Source organism: Arvicanthis niloticus, chromosome 25 (genome assembly GCF_011762505.2).
Source record: "Arvicanthis niloticus isolate mArvNil1 chromosome 25, mArvNil1.pat.X, whole genome shotgun sequence".
NCBI classification, from domain to species: domain Eukaryota; kingdom Metazoa; phylum Chordata; class Mammalia; order Rodentia; family Muridae; genus Arvicanthis; species Arvicanthis niloticus.
The window spans coordinates 17,296,308-17,315,517 of record NC_133433.1 but is presented as its reverse complement, the minus strand read 5'-3'; the positions used below and the strand labels follow the sequence as shown (position 1 = coordinate 17,315,517).

Here is a 19,210-nt window from a genome sequence, read left to right as displayed (position 1 = left end):
AGCACTCACTCATGTTCAGTTTTTTAAAAAATTGCATAAACATATTACAGGTGTCTGGTCTGGCATGGGAATTAGTGGGAGTGACCACAAGAGTGGTGTGAATTTACAGTTATTGTTCTGACAGTTTTAATTTAAACAATTGCCTTAACAAAAATATTCTCCTTCGTCTTGTCTATAAATCACTTTTTAACAAATTGTGAGTCTCTATCCAATCTGAGAAAATGGCAGCCTAGTGTACTTTGAGACTTGTGTCAAAATGAGGGGAAAAAATGAATGTGCTCAGTATCCCATTGTTTATACATCTGTCAATTCTTCTAGATGCCAACAGAGAATTTTATTGACCATCTACTAACCTGTATTCAAAGAAATTTTTCAACTGAACTAAATATTATTACTCCTGATATTTCTAGACTATGAATATTCTTATATTTAAAGTTATTGTTCTGATTGGCTGCTTTATAAGTATCAGAATGATCAGAATGTTTTATAACACATAAGCTCTCTATGAACTTCTATGGACAACCCACGTCTACAGAAGTACCAAGAATGAGGAGACATTATAGTTAAAATTTTAATGCAGGCAGGATATGAAGAGTAATTAAAACCTAGGGCTAAGGGCTCAAATTCTAAACTGACCCTCAAAGAATTGATACTTGAAATTAAGAATATGGTACAGGGTGAGGGTTGGGAGGGTGGGGAAATACTCATGGAGATGGGAGGAGGAGGCATGGGATGTGAAACAGTCAGAGAGTGGACCAAGGAGGAGATAAAATGTGAACTGTAAAAAAAAATTCTATTTCTAAAATGAAAACAAGAGTGTGGTACAATATAAGCATTAACTTTCCTACATTCTAGTCTATATGTTCAATTTAAAAATGCTCCAAAAATGAGAATAGAATAAAAGTAACTATATCAGACTCCTCGATAAAGCTATCCCAGAACACACCACGCTGGCCCACTCCAGATATGAGATAAGGAGGTTGTATTCAACCTCCATTCCCCGGAGCACTGGCAAGTATCACTAGGGTGGTGGCAGCTTATCAAATGAGTATGCATGCAATCCAGGAAGGAATGGCTAATCCTATCATGAGAATGTACCTTTTATTTATTTTTTCAGTTGTAGGTTGATCAATTCAAGAAAATGAGATAGGAAAGTGGAATGCATTTCCTTTTCTGTTAATCTCTACATCTCTTGAAGACACTTATTCATTCAGTTGATAATGCAATCAGATTGAAAACCAGAAGGAGTAGAGAAGTTCACACTCTCCCAACAAAATATTTGCAATCAAAGAACGTTAATGAGGAATGTTTCCATGTGGCTTGGTTTTTGATAATACTGTTACGAGAGAGATAGAAAACCTCACACTCACTCACAAGGAAAGGATAGTGAAGCCATGAGAAGTATTGCCAAGAGAAATAATATTAATAAGGACTTTGGTATGGAATATTTTCAAAAAGGGAGGGAGTAGAAAAGACGGATGATGAAAGAAGCGTGGGATTTAACAACTAGAAAGTTGCTAAGGGATCGTGAGAGAAGCAGTTTTTACAGTGTAATGGGTAAAGAAAATAGACCTCTTTTGGCTGGAGGGAATCAGCACTAAAACCTAAGGACTTATTTCCATGAATGTAATGGAGCTGAAGGGTTTTTAAGGCAGCCATCTATAACTGCTATCTCAGATACGGAAAAAACAGGGAAGCATGCATCAAGCACATGGGTGATGGACAAGCGATGGAAAAGATGGAGCCACAACAGTGTCTATTGTCAGTGCGCTCACATGGACAAGGAGAAGAAACAGAGCAGAGAGAGACTGAGCAGAAAAAAATTGAGTACATTTTCTCAAACTCCCTAGATTAATTCGAAAATGTTAAGGTTAAAATAGAAAATACATGATCATTTTCAGATCATGTAAAATTAAATACACGGTACCTAGTGAAGTTTACATTTTAAAAACACAAGAAACTAAGTCTATGTCAGAAATGTCTCATGAAATTCTGAGATGTATATACGCAAAAACAAAATAAAATACAACCCCCACAAAAACCTCAAATGCATTGGTTGTTTATCTGAAATTCAAACATTTGTACTGAACATGCAGTTTTGAAAAGCCATTCATCTGAAACACAAATTTAAATGTGTATCTTATAAATCTTAAAAAGTAAACTGGATTTGAAATAGAACTGCAAAGTACAGGTTCTCTACGAGCCACCAGTATGCTTTGGAACTAGACACCACTTCTGTCAATGGCATGATTTCAATGAAGGCTTGAGTTTTAATGCTGCCACTTCTTGGCTTTGTGATCATCAGCAAGTTTGTCTGGCAGAAGACTAAACAGAAACCTGTAAAAGAATAACAGGGCTTCCTACACTAATTCTTGAAGCAACAGTGTCACCTAGTGGCTACATAGCCAATACTGAACAGCTAAAATCACCTTGATAAAGGTGACTTATTCAGGCAAGATTTATAAGGTCAAGTCAGTGGTGATTTCAATAGTGAGGAGCAGTTCCTGTGGCCTGTTGTACAATCTTGTTTCACTGTCTTATCAAGATAACACGTTCCGCCAACAACACGAGGCATAGTACACTCTGCGCTTTTCTACTTTCCCGTGACAGTCTAACCTACCGTTGAAGAAACCTTCTTCTGCCGCCTGGGAGATTTTAAATCTGAAACTAGCTGTTAGGACTGAGGGGTTTTTTTTTTTTTCATAGTTTTTAGTAACTATATTATTCTCTGGAAACTGGCAGGAAGGGCAGGAGGCAAGGGAAGAGCTGGAAATCTGAAGCTTGAGGTTTTTCTCAATTGCAGCTTCACTCTGCCCCTTCTATTTAGGTTAGCGGTTTCTATTTTCTTTCTCACACTGTCAAGAGACTATGTGATTTTGAGGTGGGTGGAATCCTGAACATAAATTTAGATAAATATCTTAATTTATAGTTTGTAATATCCTAGTACAAATTTTGTTCCTGTGTTCATTTAAGACCAATGTCTACATCTCAATATTTTATTGTGGCTTCTGTCCTGAAGACTTCTCAATGAAAAGAGGAATTTTGTATTTTCAAAAAAAAAAATAAATAAATAGAGAAGAGACTTTGCACTTCCAGAAATATAAGAATGAAGTTAACCATCTGAAATAGCCTCTGTGTGAAATTTTACTTAGGTTCAGCTTGAATGTATTTCTAAATATTCTAGGTGAGAATCCCATGGACTACTGATTGACAGACAGTTAAGTAAACACTGCATTGGAACTGATTGTATGTCAGCTCTGGCGTGCCTTGAGACTTATTAATCAATGACTACAAAAGTATTTCCTGAGTTTGCTTGTGAGAAACAGAAATCTATCAAAAATAGCTCAAGAACATTCCTCTTAAAGGGTCATTACTTTTTTTAGGTATGTTTTTAAATTCTCAGTGATTTTCAGTTGCCATATATTTCTGTGTCTCACCGCCCTTTTGTGTTTTTATTTCCCATCCCAGACTTCCCTTCACCTAAATCTTTCACGAGTTTTGTGCATTTGACACTGTTTCACAACATCCTTAGATGCTGAGAATTCTAAGTTCCTTTTTTTGTTTCCTCCAGGTAGGAAAGAGTGAGTGGGGAGTTGAATGTGGTTTCTTTATTAGAAAAGGCATGCTAGCATTTCTGAAGTCAGGCCTAAACATGAGCAAGTATATACTGCCACTAATATGTCTTCCCATCTCTCGAAGGCCCCTTTTCCTCTTGATGTTCATGTTTACAGTCTACGGAATTCTGCCAAGACTAAAGGCAGGAAACAGAGACACAATCCCTCCATATAGATGCCCTAGCACCTTTAATGGAGCTTTTAGTACCCAGAGGAGGTGTGAGAAGCCAGGTCACAGGCTCATGCTGTGCCTGTTTGCAAGGTATCCGTGAGCATGAACATGAACGACTAAGAACAGGCTATGTTAAGCACCACCTCTTGAGCTTGTCTATGGATCAAATAATGGCTCAGCCATAGTGAGCTTCACGTTGAACAGATGAGAAAATTGAGCAGTTCTGCAGTGAGTACTGAGCAATGCATGTCTAGTCATTGAATGGAAGGTTGCTTTCAAACATAATTGTTTCTCATCTGAAAAGATAAAACGGACTTCTTGTTTGGGTTTGCCTGTTTCATTTAAAAGCATTTAATGTTTCAACACTTCACATCCCCATACCCTCGTGAAACTTGAGACTGGACTAGATGTTGGAGGAATCTGAAAGAGAGGTGAAAGTGGGTGAGAGCCACTTCTAAATCTCTCTGCAGCACTTCTACAGGACGTAACAGAAGAGTTGCACACTGTTCTTACACACAAGAACATGTGTACATAGAGAGATCCCTAACACAGAAACCAATTATTGAAGCTATCTGAAGCCCATCCTAAAAATAGTGAGCTCAGCACTCTGCATAACAGTTTAAAAGGAAAGTCTGTCTCATAACCAACAAGTTTCTTTCAAGCCAATGAAGTCCTGGAGCTCATGGGCTCCAAAATGAAATTCTGAGCAACACTCCACACTGTGAGGGTTAGATGGCATTTTTAGGAGAGAAAGAACAATTACCAGAACTTCTGGAGAACTACAGATTGTATTGACGGAGACAATATTAAAATAAGTTAAAGTATGAAAAGGAATTCAAAATTCACAGCAAATCAGCATTAAATCTATTCTCTTTATATGCCATGTAATGTATTTAAATAAGATGTTTCTAAAATGTCAAAGTTTAGAGTATCCTTGACTGACGGGAAAGAGAAGACGTGGAGGTAGAGGAAAGCAGAGTGCACACCCTTTTGGAAGGCTGGATACTAGGCAAAGATGGGAGACTGACTCTCAGCAAATTGAGAATTCACTGAGAAAGACCAGGTATATTTGAAATATAGCACATCCAAGTTTTTAAAAGTGGGGAGTGTTTTGCTTTGCTGCTTACTTATGTAAACTGTGATTAAGGGCGTGTTGCTTTACCCTTGAGAATCTCAGAAACATATTAGCATAAAAGGAGAGAAGACCTTGGGTTTCAGGGTGCTCTCCAGCACACCCTAAGGGGAACTGCCTACTATCCCTTCCCACTGTCTCTTCAGCTGCCAAGTAATTCACTCCATTTTCCCTTTATGGTTACTGTTCTCCCCTTCTGGGCTCATCTTATGTTGAATTATTGCAAGAACCAGTCTGATGAATCCTAACTAGGCTGAAACAAATTAGCCTCTGTTTGATGCTTTCTTCTTCATTAGAGTCCCACAAGGATACCAAAAAAAGAAATTCTAATTAAATAAAATCAATCAAGACTGAGGAAATATCTTGCAAACCCCAGGCCCTCTCCGCTAACTTGGAATCATTCACAATATTCCTTAGTTCTTCTCCCTGTGAACATTAAGCAGCATTCTTGGCTAGATCCACCAAGCCTTAATTTGTTGGTAATGACCAACTTTCTTGGAATCACAAAACTAAGGAGTCCCAAGAGATCACCTCATTCAATCATCAGTATTCTCTAAATGATTGCTTTAAAAGAAAAGAAAAAAGAGCATTTCATTCAGAATGGAGCTTCTCTGGGAGCCTTCTGGCCCAGGGAGTGCCTACATCTTTCATGTAACACTAGAGGCATGCGCACATCTCACTAGCAGATGCCATAACTTCACAGAACAGGTCAAAAGAACATGTGTGGCAGCACCTCACTGGTCATTTCTCTCCTCTTGCTTCCTCAAACATTCTGGTCCTCTGTTCTCTAGATTGTGCCACTTTGATTTCTTAAACACTTCTCAAGTTTAGCAAAACACACTCAACCAGACTCACTGATCATGTGGCATGTGCCTGGAAAATCCAATGCTCTAAGCAGGGAGGATGATCCTTAGTAAGCGATGTAACATCATGAAAAAAAAAACTTTTTCAAACTTTTTGTGGAAAAGCATAGTTAGTAGACAGCAGCAGTACAATAATTGCTATGAATTGCATAACAGATTAAATTTCCATATATATCTATACCAAAACATAATGGATCATAACTCTGGCTCCTAATACAAACTGTCATACTAAAGAAAATGAAAAATATTATTGTGAACACATTTATTTGGTTAGAAATAATTAACCCCTAAAAACAAACTTATTAAAAGTTTTTAGTTCTATAAGTATCTTCATCAGAAAGGTGTTGCTCTCCTCATTGTCCAACTTCTAAAATACATTCAAGGAAAAACAAATTAACTTGAAATCGATTTATTTGTCTTAGTGAGTAATTCTAGTCTGACAATAATTTCTCAGCTTGGAAATATTAGATAATTCTGTTATAGAGTATAACATAGTAGCTGAAGATTGAATATGCCCAATCTTGTTAAAAAAAAAAAAAAAATGATTCAAAGCCCCAATACTACTCGACTTAGAAGTTTCAATTAGCTTGGGAAAGTCTGTGGTGTTGGTACCAGGTGCTTCTCTAGTCCCCAGCTCTGGCCTAGCAGTGAAAAAGAAAAAGAATTAGGGAGAGCCTAATGGGTGATTCCAGCAATGTACTGTTAGCATTCTTAATTTTCCAGATCTAAAATTAATTCTGTGTTTCCTATCAAAGCCAAACCATGTTCTGAGCCCTTTACCAAACTATGCAACACCAATGTTCAGTGATATGCCTTATTCCTCTTACAGAATCGTTCACGCCATGTCTTCTAAAATAATGGTCCTTTGAATCTTATCTCCCATGTTCAGTTCCAACCAGTGTTATCTTGCCTGCCGTTTATCTCACTCACAGGGACAGTGCTGGGATCTTTCCCTCTTTGCTTAAAAATTCCCCTCTATTATCTCTCACTATGTTGCTGTTAAGATCAGATTTTCCTCTTAGTATTCATTATAAATCAACTTGTCTAAGCTTCTAGAAATTTAAGGTACTCCCAGGGGCAGCACAAGCATTGTCTAAGCCTCACTGTGCCAAGCTAAAATGTTTCCAAGTATCAATTCACTTCATCTTTGTAATAAGTCTCTGAGAAAGGAATTATTATTCTGAGCCACAGATATAGGGGTGTCAGATAGAAGCCCTGAGAGTTTAAGGGAAATGCATGAGGCCCCACTGCAGTATGTAGAGAAAACAAGCCAGAAGCTAGTCGGAAGAAACATTGCTCCAATCAGCTGATAATAAACCCCAGGAAGTATAACATGGACATTTCAGGACCCAGAAAAATGGTGTGGTTTGAATGTGAAATGTCCCAATGGCTTATGTTCTTCAACCCTCTGGTCCCTCACTGGTGGAACTGTGTGGGAGGTGAAGCCTTGCTGAAGAAGTGAGGCAGACATTCAAGAGCGTCACAGCCCAACTCCACTGTCTACTTTCTAACTTCAGATGCACTGAGACCAAACCCCTCCGGCTCAAGCCAAGCTGCCTTCCCTGATAAAATGAACAGCACGTCTTCAAATCGGAAGCCAAAATTTACCATTTCTCCCTTGGTTTGCTCCTTGTCATAGATTTAGCCACAACAACAAGAAAAGTAGTTGATGCAGAAAGTGACTTGATAAAAGGGTCATGAAGAAAGAGTGACAAAGGTCATGAAGAAAGGGAAAGACAGGTAGACTAGAGACCTGCAAGAAGAACAAATAAATGTTAAGAAATGCAGACTTTGTTCAGAACCTAACTGAAACTATTAAATGTTTCTGTGCTTTTGTGCATAATGATTTGTCTGTGACAAACTAACTGGAGAACATTCAATATGGAGATTTTATAATATGCTATTACAGTTGTAGTAAAGAATCCAACTATTCCTATTTTAATTGTGATTTTAGGAAATAAAAATAGTATACCTTTTACATAGTGGTGTACGTGGGATTTATTTAAAGGAAAAGTCGATGCTGGAAAATATCAGATGCTGGTTGACTAAAGAAGCAAGGTTGAAATTTACTATAAAGTGGGGCTGCCACCTAAAATACAGGCTTTGGAGCTTAGTTTGAATTTCAGATCAACATAATATAATATAGTCTCTGCATTTTCATCCGTGAAATGTATAAAGGGTTGTGAAAGAAGTTTCTAAGGTAGTGGCAATACAGCAGAGCCAACTCAAAGCCTATGTAAATTTAGGAATGTAATCATCAATGTGAGAAAGACAATGGAAAAGTGCTGAGCTCCAGTTAGAGATGCGTGCTAACCTATTAGAAGGGAAGTACGGTAATCTCTGAAGGTTACTTCAACAAGCATCATAAGTAAGATTTATTGGAAAAATGATGGATGTACATAGACAGCTAGAGTCTCTGAGAATGGGGAAGTTCAAGAACAGCAACCCTATGAAGTGAGAGATGAAGGAAAACAGTCATTTCTATGGCAAAGTAAAACAGGAAACTGCAGACTTCACAAGAAAATTCTTAGAACTGATACTTTCAGCAAAGTACCAAGATCCGAAATTGACATGAAAAACTCAACAGCTTTTCTAGATATCAATAATCAATATGTTAAGGATAAAATAAAGAAACAATCCCATTCACAGTAGCTTTTTAAATTTCCTTGGCATAATCTTTGTCAATAAAATGAAGGAGCACTATATATAATTAAAATTTTTTAAATAACTAGAAAATACTAGAAATAACATTAATTTTAAAAATCCTATCTATGGATCTGCAGAATAACTATTAAGCAAATGTTTCTTTAGCAAAAGCAATCTTGAAAGGCAATGAAATTTCCATCATATTCCAATGGCATTCTTCAGAGAAAAAAACTTAAAATTCGTACATACACATATGAATATACACATAGACATATATACACATAAACATACATACACTTGCAAATACAAACACACACATAAACAGACATATATACACACACATATGCATACACAAAAACAAACATACACACATACACATGCAACAAACATACATAAACACACACATACACACATAAATGCACACATAAACACATACACATATATACACACACAAACAAACATGCACACATATACAAATGCAATGTGCCAAAACACTCAACAAATCCAATGGGGATGGGAAGTGTTCATGAGGCTCCTCCATGCCTAGCTGAGGAGGTTTTGGAATTTAATTGCTACTAGAGAAAGCAGAATCACTTTTCTTCATGGATGTACTCTCTAATAGATTGTCCAGACTTGTGCAAGCTGCATTAATTAAACCCAGTCGGTTATAAAAGAAAACAAGGATGGTGACATGAAGATGTAAGGGGCACTAGTTGGGAGAATCCAGAAGTAGTGGAAAAGAAGGGTTGTGGGATACATATGACCAAGATGCATTGAATATTTGTATAAAATGTTAGATTCATTAACATTGAGGATGTTTGAAAAAGCCATAAGAAATTATATTATTTTAAATTTTCCTAAATTATATATTATATATAAGTATATATGTATACATATATAGTTTCAGTTAAGTTATGCCTCTTGGGATGACAATTAAGTTACAGAGTGATGTAGAAGGTGAGGAGGAACAGAGAAACAGAGAGGAGAAACTTTAGCGTTTGCGGGTAGGACCTGCAATTTAAAATATGATGGCTGGAAGGGCTTCCTGAAGAATGTGAGAAAACAGAGAGCTGATATCAATCGTCAGGTGTCACAGCTAGCTCCAACACCACAGGGTAAACTGAGGAGAGCTGTAGGTAGAGATGGTGATTGGGGCTGGTGCTGAGAGCAATTGACCGACAGTCCCACTGAAAGCAGCAAGAACTCTAAGAGTCAAACACTGGTGGTGTTGACGGGAGCAAAACTTAATTATCAGGGACCAGTACTCGCCATAACCAGCAAGAAACTATGAACTCCTTAAACTCTTTGGGACCCAGCAAGAAAGCAAAACAGAGAAAAAAAATCACACACTCACACACACAAACTTAGTGGATGAAGCAAAGCGGGCTCCAACAAGCAAACTCCCAATAATTTCACACATACACATAGAAACATACTTTCATACATACATATATACATACAGACAGACAGCCATATATATAGACAGACACACACACATTCACACATTGGTTGTATGGGGCAAATCAGGCTCCAAACATTTTATACACACACACACACACCCCACATATATACACATATACATATTCTGTGGATGAAGTTATGAAGTAAACTCCAAGGAGCTGCCTCCAACAAGTTTACACATTACACATATGCATCCACATCCATATCCATATCCACATACATATGCATATACATATCTTTGGTGGATAGAGCAAAGCTCTAGCAAGCAAGCTCTAATATATTTTTCTTTAGCACATTTATACCCCCTAAGACAAGGTTGTTTATATAAGAGAAAAAATTATCTCATTCAAAAACAAATAAAAATATTATACAATGGAAGTTAGAACAGGAGTCTTTATTATAAGTTCAAAGGAGTAGGTTTTTTTCTCCCCTCCCCCATGCACGTAGACACCAGCAAATGTGCCATCTGAGGCACCTTTCAGAGCATGCAGCCTGGGACAAGAAATGCTATAACCATTTTTTTCTGATCCAGTGAATTAGAGATGTGAACATTCAGCTAGATACTACAAACGCAAACTCAAACTTCTCACATCCCAAAGCAGCCTTGAAATGTATACATGGAGCCGGGCGGTGGTGGCGCACGCCTTTAATCCCAGCACTTGGGAGGCAGAGGCAGGCGAATTTCTGAGTTTGAGGCCAGCCTGGTCTACAGAGTGAGTTCCAGGACAGCCAGGGCTACACAGAGAAACCCTGTCTCGAAAAACCAAAAAAAAAAAAAAAAAAAAAAAAAAAAAAAAAAAAGAAAAAGAAAAAAAAAAAGAAAAAAAAAGAAATGTATACACGGATTTTTACAAAGAACAAAGGGTCAACCCAAAATATGATTTTCTTTAAAAAAAAAAAATACCCGAAACCCAAGAACCTAAAAATTAGAATATTGTAAAGCCTTGAGCATGAGGCTCAAAAGGAAAAGAAGCTGGCATGAAAATCTGTACAAACGCAAGATTTGTTCCAGATGGTCTCAACTGTTAAGACAATTGCAGAGTGACCATTCTCTGGGACTAGCTCGTTCACTTTGTCAAACTTTGGTGTGGAGTGGCCAGTTTGGTGTTTCTAAGTATAATCAGAGACCTGCTGGACAACGAGGACATCCGAAAAGCTCAACAGTGGTGAGTGCATGATGGCTTCATTCACTATATAAGAAAACATTCAAGGAGATAAATGCCTGTATTTATGTGAGCTATATTTAGCATGTACTTACATGTGAAACATATATATATATACATATATGTACATAGAGATGAGTTACTGATAAACAAATCCTTTGTTTTTACATATACAACCTATTATGTTTTCTTCTATAAAAGACTAGACATCAAGAAGCCAGAAGGGCCCTGGATAAACCATTTAATCCATTTGCTTTAAAGGAGTAGTTTTATCTACCTTTCATTCCATAAGCTCATTATAAGTTCAAAGTAATCATTTTTTATGTAACACTGAACCTGTGGCCTCCTCCCTGGACCTAACCTAGAATGAATGTTTTCTTTCATCATAAATCTGTTCCAAGCCTATTTTTCTTTGAGCAATTTATGTGCTTGGAACATATGAAAGCTCATTAAACTCCTTTTCTAATCTATGCAGCCTTTACTATTCTACAAGAAGGAGGCACATTCTACTTTTGATTCTAACTGTAAACTTTCTATCAATTGTCTTAACTTCATAAAATTATTTTAATCAAATCAGGAATTTTATAAAATCATTGATTCATCTATACAAGCCTTATTCATCAAAGTTCATCTTCATGTTGATCTGAAGGAAATTTGCCCAACAGAGGGCTAACACCCAGGAAAGCAATCATAACAGACAATAGACAGAAAGGATCTTTCTTTGCCAATTACACTGTATCAGAAAAATTAGGAATGTATCAATGACAACCATGAGAAAACACATTAGCAGCAAGAAGCAATATGAAGATGAAGGCCCCGGGGCCTGGGGCAGTGCCTGACCAGGATATTCACCCATTAAAGTGATGCAAAATGGTGGGCCATCTCCAGGAAGCTCACTTGCCCACTGCAGCTCCTCCCGCATGGCTTACTCCTCTCAGTAAAATATAATGTATCCCAAAACATGTATAATGATAAATGCTAGCCAAGAGAGACAAGGTTGAGACTCTTAGTTTTGAGCAGAGAAAAGCTATTCTGATTTAGTGCAAAGCACCCCCTAAGCAGGCAGCAGTTCTCTGAGACCAAGTTAGGATAATGTCTTCCCTATGGGAGATAACAATATATATTTCTTGGAGGTATGATTGTTGTCACAAAATAAAAACACTTCAGAAGAGGATATCTTTGTAAAGTATCTTCTTCCTTAGGCCAGTATTACTTGATAGATGCATTTTAATTGAACAATTTTAAACTACTATAAATTAATTTTTCTTTAATATACATTAATAGAACAAGTCAAAAGCAACTGCTAATTTCCTTGGTTCAGAAAGAAATCATAGGCTTTCATTATAATTACAGTGATCAGAACATCAGTCTGTCTCACTTTCCTAGGCAGGTGCCTACAACCCAATCTCAGTATTCCCACTTCTTGTCTATTTTTTCCTCTCTGCAAACATTTACCAACTCACAGGAAGCCCTTGTGAAACAAGCCTGTTGTTACTCTGGCTAGCAACACATAACTTGTCTTATTCATATCCTTCACCTGAGTCTGTGGGGATGCTCAGGAGCCCCCTCTCTCCTCTTGCAACTCAAAGCGTTGCCTGCCAATGTGTTCTAATCCCTCAGTGGCCTTCACTGATCCCTTAGTGACAGGATTGCCATAGGAGGCTCAAGGTTACTTTTTGAACTTGAGCCTTCTACAATTGAGAGCCCTGTGGCCTGAGAAGGCTCCTAATGTTCCCTTGGTGGGTTTGAGGAGTAAGCTGCCCTGGGACTTTCTCAGAACCAAGAAACAGTTATTTAGCAAGAGCAAGCAACTTCCACCCATTTATTTTTCTCACAGAAAAAATAAGCTAGACAAGGGCCATACAAAGAGGTATTTTAAGAAGACATACCAAGAATATTTGCAATATTATTTTATGGCTTTTAGGAAGCTTTATCAGTGGATAAATATCTGTGGAATAGTGAAGAGAAGCCAGACTGCAGTGACCTTCACCTATGAATTAAACATGGCAGCAAAGGTAGAGAGAGGGAGCCCGAGTCCACCTGTAAGTCACATGAACTTCAAGAAAATGCCTAAACTGCCTACAGAATAAATAAGTGCAGAGATGGATGGGTAGATGGAATTTTCTCTTCAGGAAAAAAGTGAGGAGTGGATTATGGTTGAAGTCATAGGACTCAAATGATAAACAAAACATGTTTATACTATATAAACTAGATTTTAAAAAAAAGTACTTCCCTAATCAAATACAATTTACTGAGGTAATTTTTCTCTCAATAGGCACACATAGTGTGTTTTACTGACTCATGTTTAGTGAGCTCTCTGTTGGTCTCAGTTGTTTATTTTTGTTTAAGGTACATTCTTGTTTAATGGAGCCTTTTAAAAGTTACCTTGAAGTAACCATTTGGGTGGAACCTGGGTTTTATTCTTTGGAACTGAAAGCCTTTGCTGCGCTCCATAGATCTCACTTGGCAGTTATGCCAGAGGTAACTTTGATGCGTAAAGAAGTACCCTGGATTGAATCTATAAAGTCCTTCCAAGGACAGCAGCAGTGGGACAAGTATAGAAGAAAAGGCTCCACTTGGCCCTCTAGCAAGAGCACCATCAAATAGTCACATGAAGTAATGCATTTTTAGCTGAGTTTAAATGTAAAACTATGATTAACTTTCTTACAAACTAGACTCCTTTGTGGTTCTCAGACTCAAACACGCAGACAAATCACCCAGGAGGCTATGGCCACAGAATCTGCCCTGCAACACTCACAGTTTCTGCGTCACCGGTTCTAAGGTAGGGCCAGACCATTTTCTGGATGGCACTGAATGAAAATCAGACTTTAGGAACCACTGATTTAGGGAAAATGTAACATATATTCTCATAAATCCTTTTCCTAGTTTTCTCCATTTCCTCAAAGGAAATCATTCACACTTTCATTTCAGTAATTTTCCTCACACTCATCAGTTCCTCTTGACCAAAGATTTTTTTTTTTTTTCAAACGTATTTATCAGAACTCTGTAGAGAATGATAGTATTGGGAGTTACTGCCCTTGGCTTTCCAGCCTTCTGCTCATTTTGAAGCTGAATGAAAATTCTGTATCCTATCAACAGATGTTAGAGGCTCAAGTGAAATCCTGCAAATTTAATACAGCTACCTAGCTCAAATGAGTGTCTGTCTTCAACTGTGAAATGCTCGTCAATGACGCATGTTTCTCCATCAAATTCATCTTCGAATTTTTTAAAGGGGGATGGAACTCATAAAGGGATGGAAAAGATCAACACCCATGTGTCATCCAGATTAATGTTTTCACATTTTTTACATGTGTTTTTAAGCCGACAGGAGGAAACCAAGCATCTAAAAACAGAAGCATCTGGATGCAGGCTGCAGTACTTAAAGTATACATTTTACAATTGAGTGACTTACCTTCCTTCGCTTAATAAACTGAAAGCGACTAGACAGAGAACAGCATCATAAGTGGCACATGCGCTGACCTGGGGCAGAGCAGACAACTGGCCCGAGGAGGTGCTGAAGGACTATCTCACCTGCTCTACTCTTGAGCAATCCCAAAGATATCAGGATCACGCTGCTCAAAGCACTGGTAGGAACAGACTAAGGTCTGGAGAGGAATCAGCTTTAGGTTTCTGCTTATCTTCCAGCTCTGAAAAGAAAGATGAAAGGTCAAATTAAGATAGCCCCGAGGAGTAGGGTTAGAAGTGGGATCATTTTGTTTTGTGTTTGAGAAAGCTGAGGATGCTCTTAAACTCTTGATCTACTGCATCTACCTTCTAATTCTTAGGATCACAGGCAACCATCACTAATCCTGGTTATCTAGTTGTTGGGTTTTTTTTGTTTTTAATAAAATAGTCACTTTCTCAGAAGTTTCAGAACATTGATTTGTAAGGAACACATGATTCCATTTATAGCTAATTTGTTCTTTTACCACACACAAACAAGCAAGCTTAATCAGATGGCAAAGGCATATTTAACACTAAACTAAATTTAAATGATAAAAATTTATATGTGCTTTTATCCAAACACTAGTACATGGTTTGACGGTATGATACTAGGGATGTCTGTGCAATCATACATGCTATAGGAACTTGATTCCTATTTGAAAAGGGTTTTAATTATCAACCAGCAAGTACCTGCTGAATAGCTTCTTGACTTTGCCTGTGTTCTATACACTTCCTGCAAGGAAATTCTTAATATTGTTTGTTCATTTTCTGAAATGTTCATTAACAACATCACTGGCTGGGTCTCGATCAAGCTAACCAATATGTGACTTAAGGTTTTATACTTCAGATATCTTGTCATTCTTCTCTGTCCACAAAATAGGTATTCAAAATTCTGACAGCCAATTTAATGTACATATCTTTAACAATTACAGCCTCAACATTTGCAAGGCCTCTTTTGATACCGTCCATGTCAAAAAGTGAGGAGAGAAAAACCCTAAAGTCAACATAGCACTCATTGGAGAAATCCAAAGCTGAGACATATGACTTGAGATTTAATTGGTCAATGATACTACTTACTTTTGCCAAGAAAAAAAAAATTACTCTGGCCAACATCACAAACCACATGAGATATCTGATTACATTTCTGCTCACTTTTCCACCAAAAACGTTTGAAATCCTATTTAGATGTTTGAAAGATGACCTTCTACTCTCAAGACAAACAGCCTTCTGCTGCTGGCCATGTATGAGTGAGAATGAAAGTCAAAGGCCATAGTACCCTCATCCCTACCCAAACAGTGAAACAGTGACTAGGTAATGATATCCTGACCATACATTATTTTGGATGAAGAAGGCTAATGTTTTCCCACAAAGCTGTTAATCAATCAGCAGGTATTTCTGGAACTCCCTGGTGAACATCTTCAGTTTGCCTTTCAGGTCCTCATTTCCCACATTGAGGGCACAAGAGCTCATCTAATTTGTTTGTTTGTTTGTTTGTTTGTTTGTTTGTTTGTTTGTTTTTGTGCAAGTAGTTCTTCCATCTCCAACATACATACATACATACATACATACATACATACATACATACATACATACATGGGGAGAGAGCCATCCATTCCACTACTCAGCCAGCATGAATCAACGACCTCTGAGCATTGTGATTAGCCTAGCATGTGCACATAGCACAGAACTAACCAACTAAGCCAGAGAACATCAACTCTGGACTTGGGGACCCCTGAAAGAGCAGCACCCCCTCCTCTGAAGGACACTGTTTAGGAAGTTACTACATAAAAATCAAGGCAAGAAGAAGAATCAGCAAAAATAAATAAATTTTTTAAATGACAGATAATAACCAATAGATGACAAATTTGGAATCCTAATCTAGGCATATTCAGCCAGACCCATACAACAAGAATACAGATAAATTATAAGTGATCTGAAATTTGTGTGCATTAGGCAAAGTGCCAACAATATAAAAATATATATCAAATAGCCTCTGCCTCCAAGAATTTTCTCAGGATTTAGTTGGCAAGATAAGAAATAGATACAAAATAACTGGAAACATATGGCTAAGCCAAGTCGTAAGTAGGCTCTAAAAGGCCACAGAGGAGGGAGGCAGAAGGCCAGGTTATGGATGAATCAAGAGTTTACAGAGTAGAGGTGAACTGGTTTCAGAGGATGACTTAGGATATGCCTGACTGTGGGAGAGATAAAAGGATATGTCTAAAGATACACTTCAAAACACAAAAACTCAAAAATGTACTTAACATATTTGGGAAACAAAACAAGGAGAGCAATAAATGAATCATAAAATATTGAATCATGTGCTCTTAATAATAAATATACTAAGATCAAAAATAAAAGGAATTATTCTTTTTGTAGTGATAAATGTATAGAAGGTTTTAAGTCGATTCTGAAATGACAGTATCACTTTAGATGGTGTGAGATCTACTGGCAAAAATTATAACTAAATGTGCCTTCCATAAAGTAGACAAGTCTCTAGTCTAAAGGAAACAGTTATTTTATGCATCATTATGGTACATTAAAAAATAAACCATTTCATGTCTTCTTTAATTAGCACATATTTGAGACACAAAATAAAGCCATGAACCAAGAGATAATTAGAGAAACAACATGAATCAGGGAAGCTATGTTGTGGGTCTAACTAGCACGGTTTGCTCTAGTTTTTCCATGAGTTGAAAAGTTTATACTAAAAACTCCTCATGGTGTTTCCTCCTTCCTCTGTGGCTTTTGCATTTCCCTAGTGTCATTAAGAAACTGCCAGGGAAGAATTTGGGTTGGCTCCTGCCACAAGCAGGAATGCAAACTTTCTTTACCCCTTCTTAGGGGAATGGTTATTTATTTAGTTGTTTATAATAGAATCAATTGTTCATCTTTTTGATGTTTATTACTCTAATAATGCAACACTTCTCAGGGATATGGACTGACTTCTGGGAATTATACTGAGGAAAAGAACTTGACATAAGTCCCCGGTACTACAATTTTTCATATAAAATCATCATGTTCTGTACTGTTTTGTGAAATAAAATTCTCCAAGATATTTCAGATACATGCTCATTTCAATTTCTACCTGCCTGTGTATCGTCACAGTAGCTATTTTTTACTACTATGACATGTCTCATAGGAAATGACCATGTTGCAAAGGAATGATGGTACTCCTTCCCAGAGATTACTCCTCTCACCCATGTGAACTAGGAAACCTTATGACTCTGTCAAAAATAATTACCACTTTGGTGGCTAGCTGATAAAAATTAAAACACAAAACGTCACCATATAATGAGGAATAAAATACCAAACTAGACAACATATCCTACCAAGTAAAACCTCCAGTGGCAGGAATATGTCACATCTGTTGAGTCATTGGCCAAAGGGGTCCCATGGATCCTCTTAATACTGCAGGCTATTTCCAAGGCTATTGGCTGCTCTCCACAGCATGGTGATAAGGCTCTATTACATTAGACAACATTTACTTATGTTATTGAACACGGAGAATTGGAGCTGGTTCCTTCACCCCTACTGATAAATATTTGTGGCACTAAAAGTTATTCTGCATACTACGGTATGCAGAGTAGAAAGGTAAATATCAATATTACCTAGCAACACATGAGACTTAAAACAGAGACCTGCCTGTAAGCTGTATTAGTACAGCAGCAGAACAAATGTTATGAGGGTAACCAGAATGTAAGCAGGTATATCAACAATACTCCAGGGCAGGTCCCAGCCCAGTAGGAGTTAGCCAAAACAAAATGAATTCCATATTGTATGCATGTGTAAAGCATGTGGGTGCACCAGCACATGCACGTGTGTGTGTGTGTGTGTGTGTGTGTGTGTGTGTGTGTGTGTGTGTACATATGCATGTGTATTGTTTCATCTTGTTTTGTCTTGGAATTTTTGTCAAAGTTATTTTTTATTGCTTTTACTTTTGAGAGAGAACTGAAGTTGAGTAGGCTGGCAGGTGGAGAGGATGTTGGAGGAGATGAGGAAGGGATAAGAGATGGGATATGTACACAAGTTGATATACCATACTATTTATTCATACTCAGAATTCCAATGGGCTTCTGCCTTAAATTCTGAAAAGGCTGATTCTGAGACTGAACATCAGAAGAGATGGTGGTTATCTAGAAAATGCCTTTGCAGATTGAAGTTGCTGGTACTTCAATATGTATCCATTAGAATATAACAACTTTGAGACATTATGGAATAAAATCTGTTACAGGTAATTCTTACAATCTACAGGTCAAGCAATTATAAAAGCTCTAACAGGACTTTAAAGGGAATGCTCATAGATCAGAAGGGGAATATGAGGTCTCCCAGAGATGGATTAAATAATAGTTTATTGACTTAAAAGTTTCAAATGTCAATGAGACAGAAAACAAAGCTGCAAGAGACACTGGATTATTAAAAACAACAACAACAACAACAACAAACTGCTGAAATATATCAGCCTGTTTATATTAAGGTTGTCCTAACCTCAGAACTGAAGGAAGAAAATGTGTTATTTTGGGAGGTAGATTTTTGCCTTTGTTTCAACAAGAAAAGAAAACCTGTGAGTGGATTCCTTCCAAATTGATAAAAATCAGATTTGACAGGGGAAGACCCCTTGAAGATCTTGGCTGCAAACAGAAATAATGAAGACCAACAAACAGGTAACTTATACTGCTGATCCCTCTATGTGAGAACAGCTCTGAAACTAGCTG

General features: G+C 37.5%; 1 protein-coding gene across 2 annotated transcripts in view; it reads right to left on the bottom strand.

Moving 5' to 3' along the window:
* The window catches only part of Lrrc69 (leucine rich repeat containing 69), a 121,429-nt gene that overhangs the window by 5,507 nt on the left and 96,712 nt on the right, over positions 1–19,210 (bottom strand). For both annotated transcript variants that reach the window (XM_076924136.1, XM_076924137.1), the window contains one exon: positions 14,583–14,698. In XM_076924136.1, the coding sequence (XP_076780251.1) occupies positions 14,588–14,698 (111 nt within the window). In that variant the 3' untranslated portion in view covers positions 14,583–14,587. The remainder of the gene's footprint in view (positions 1–14,582; positions 14,699–19,210) is intronic.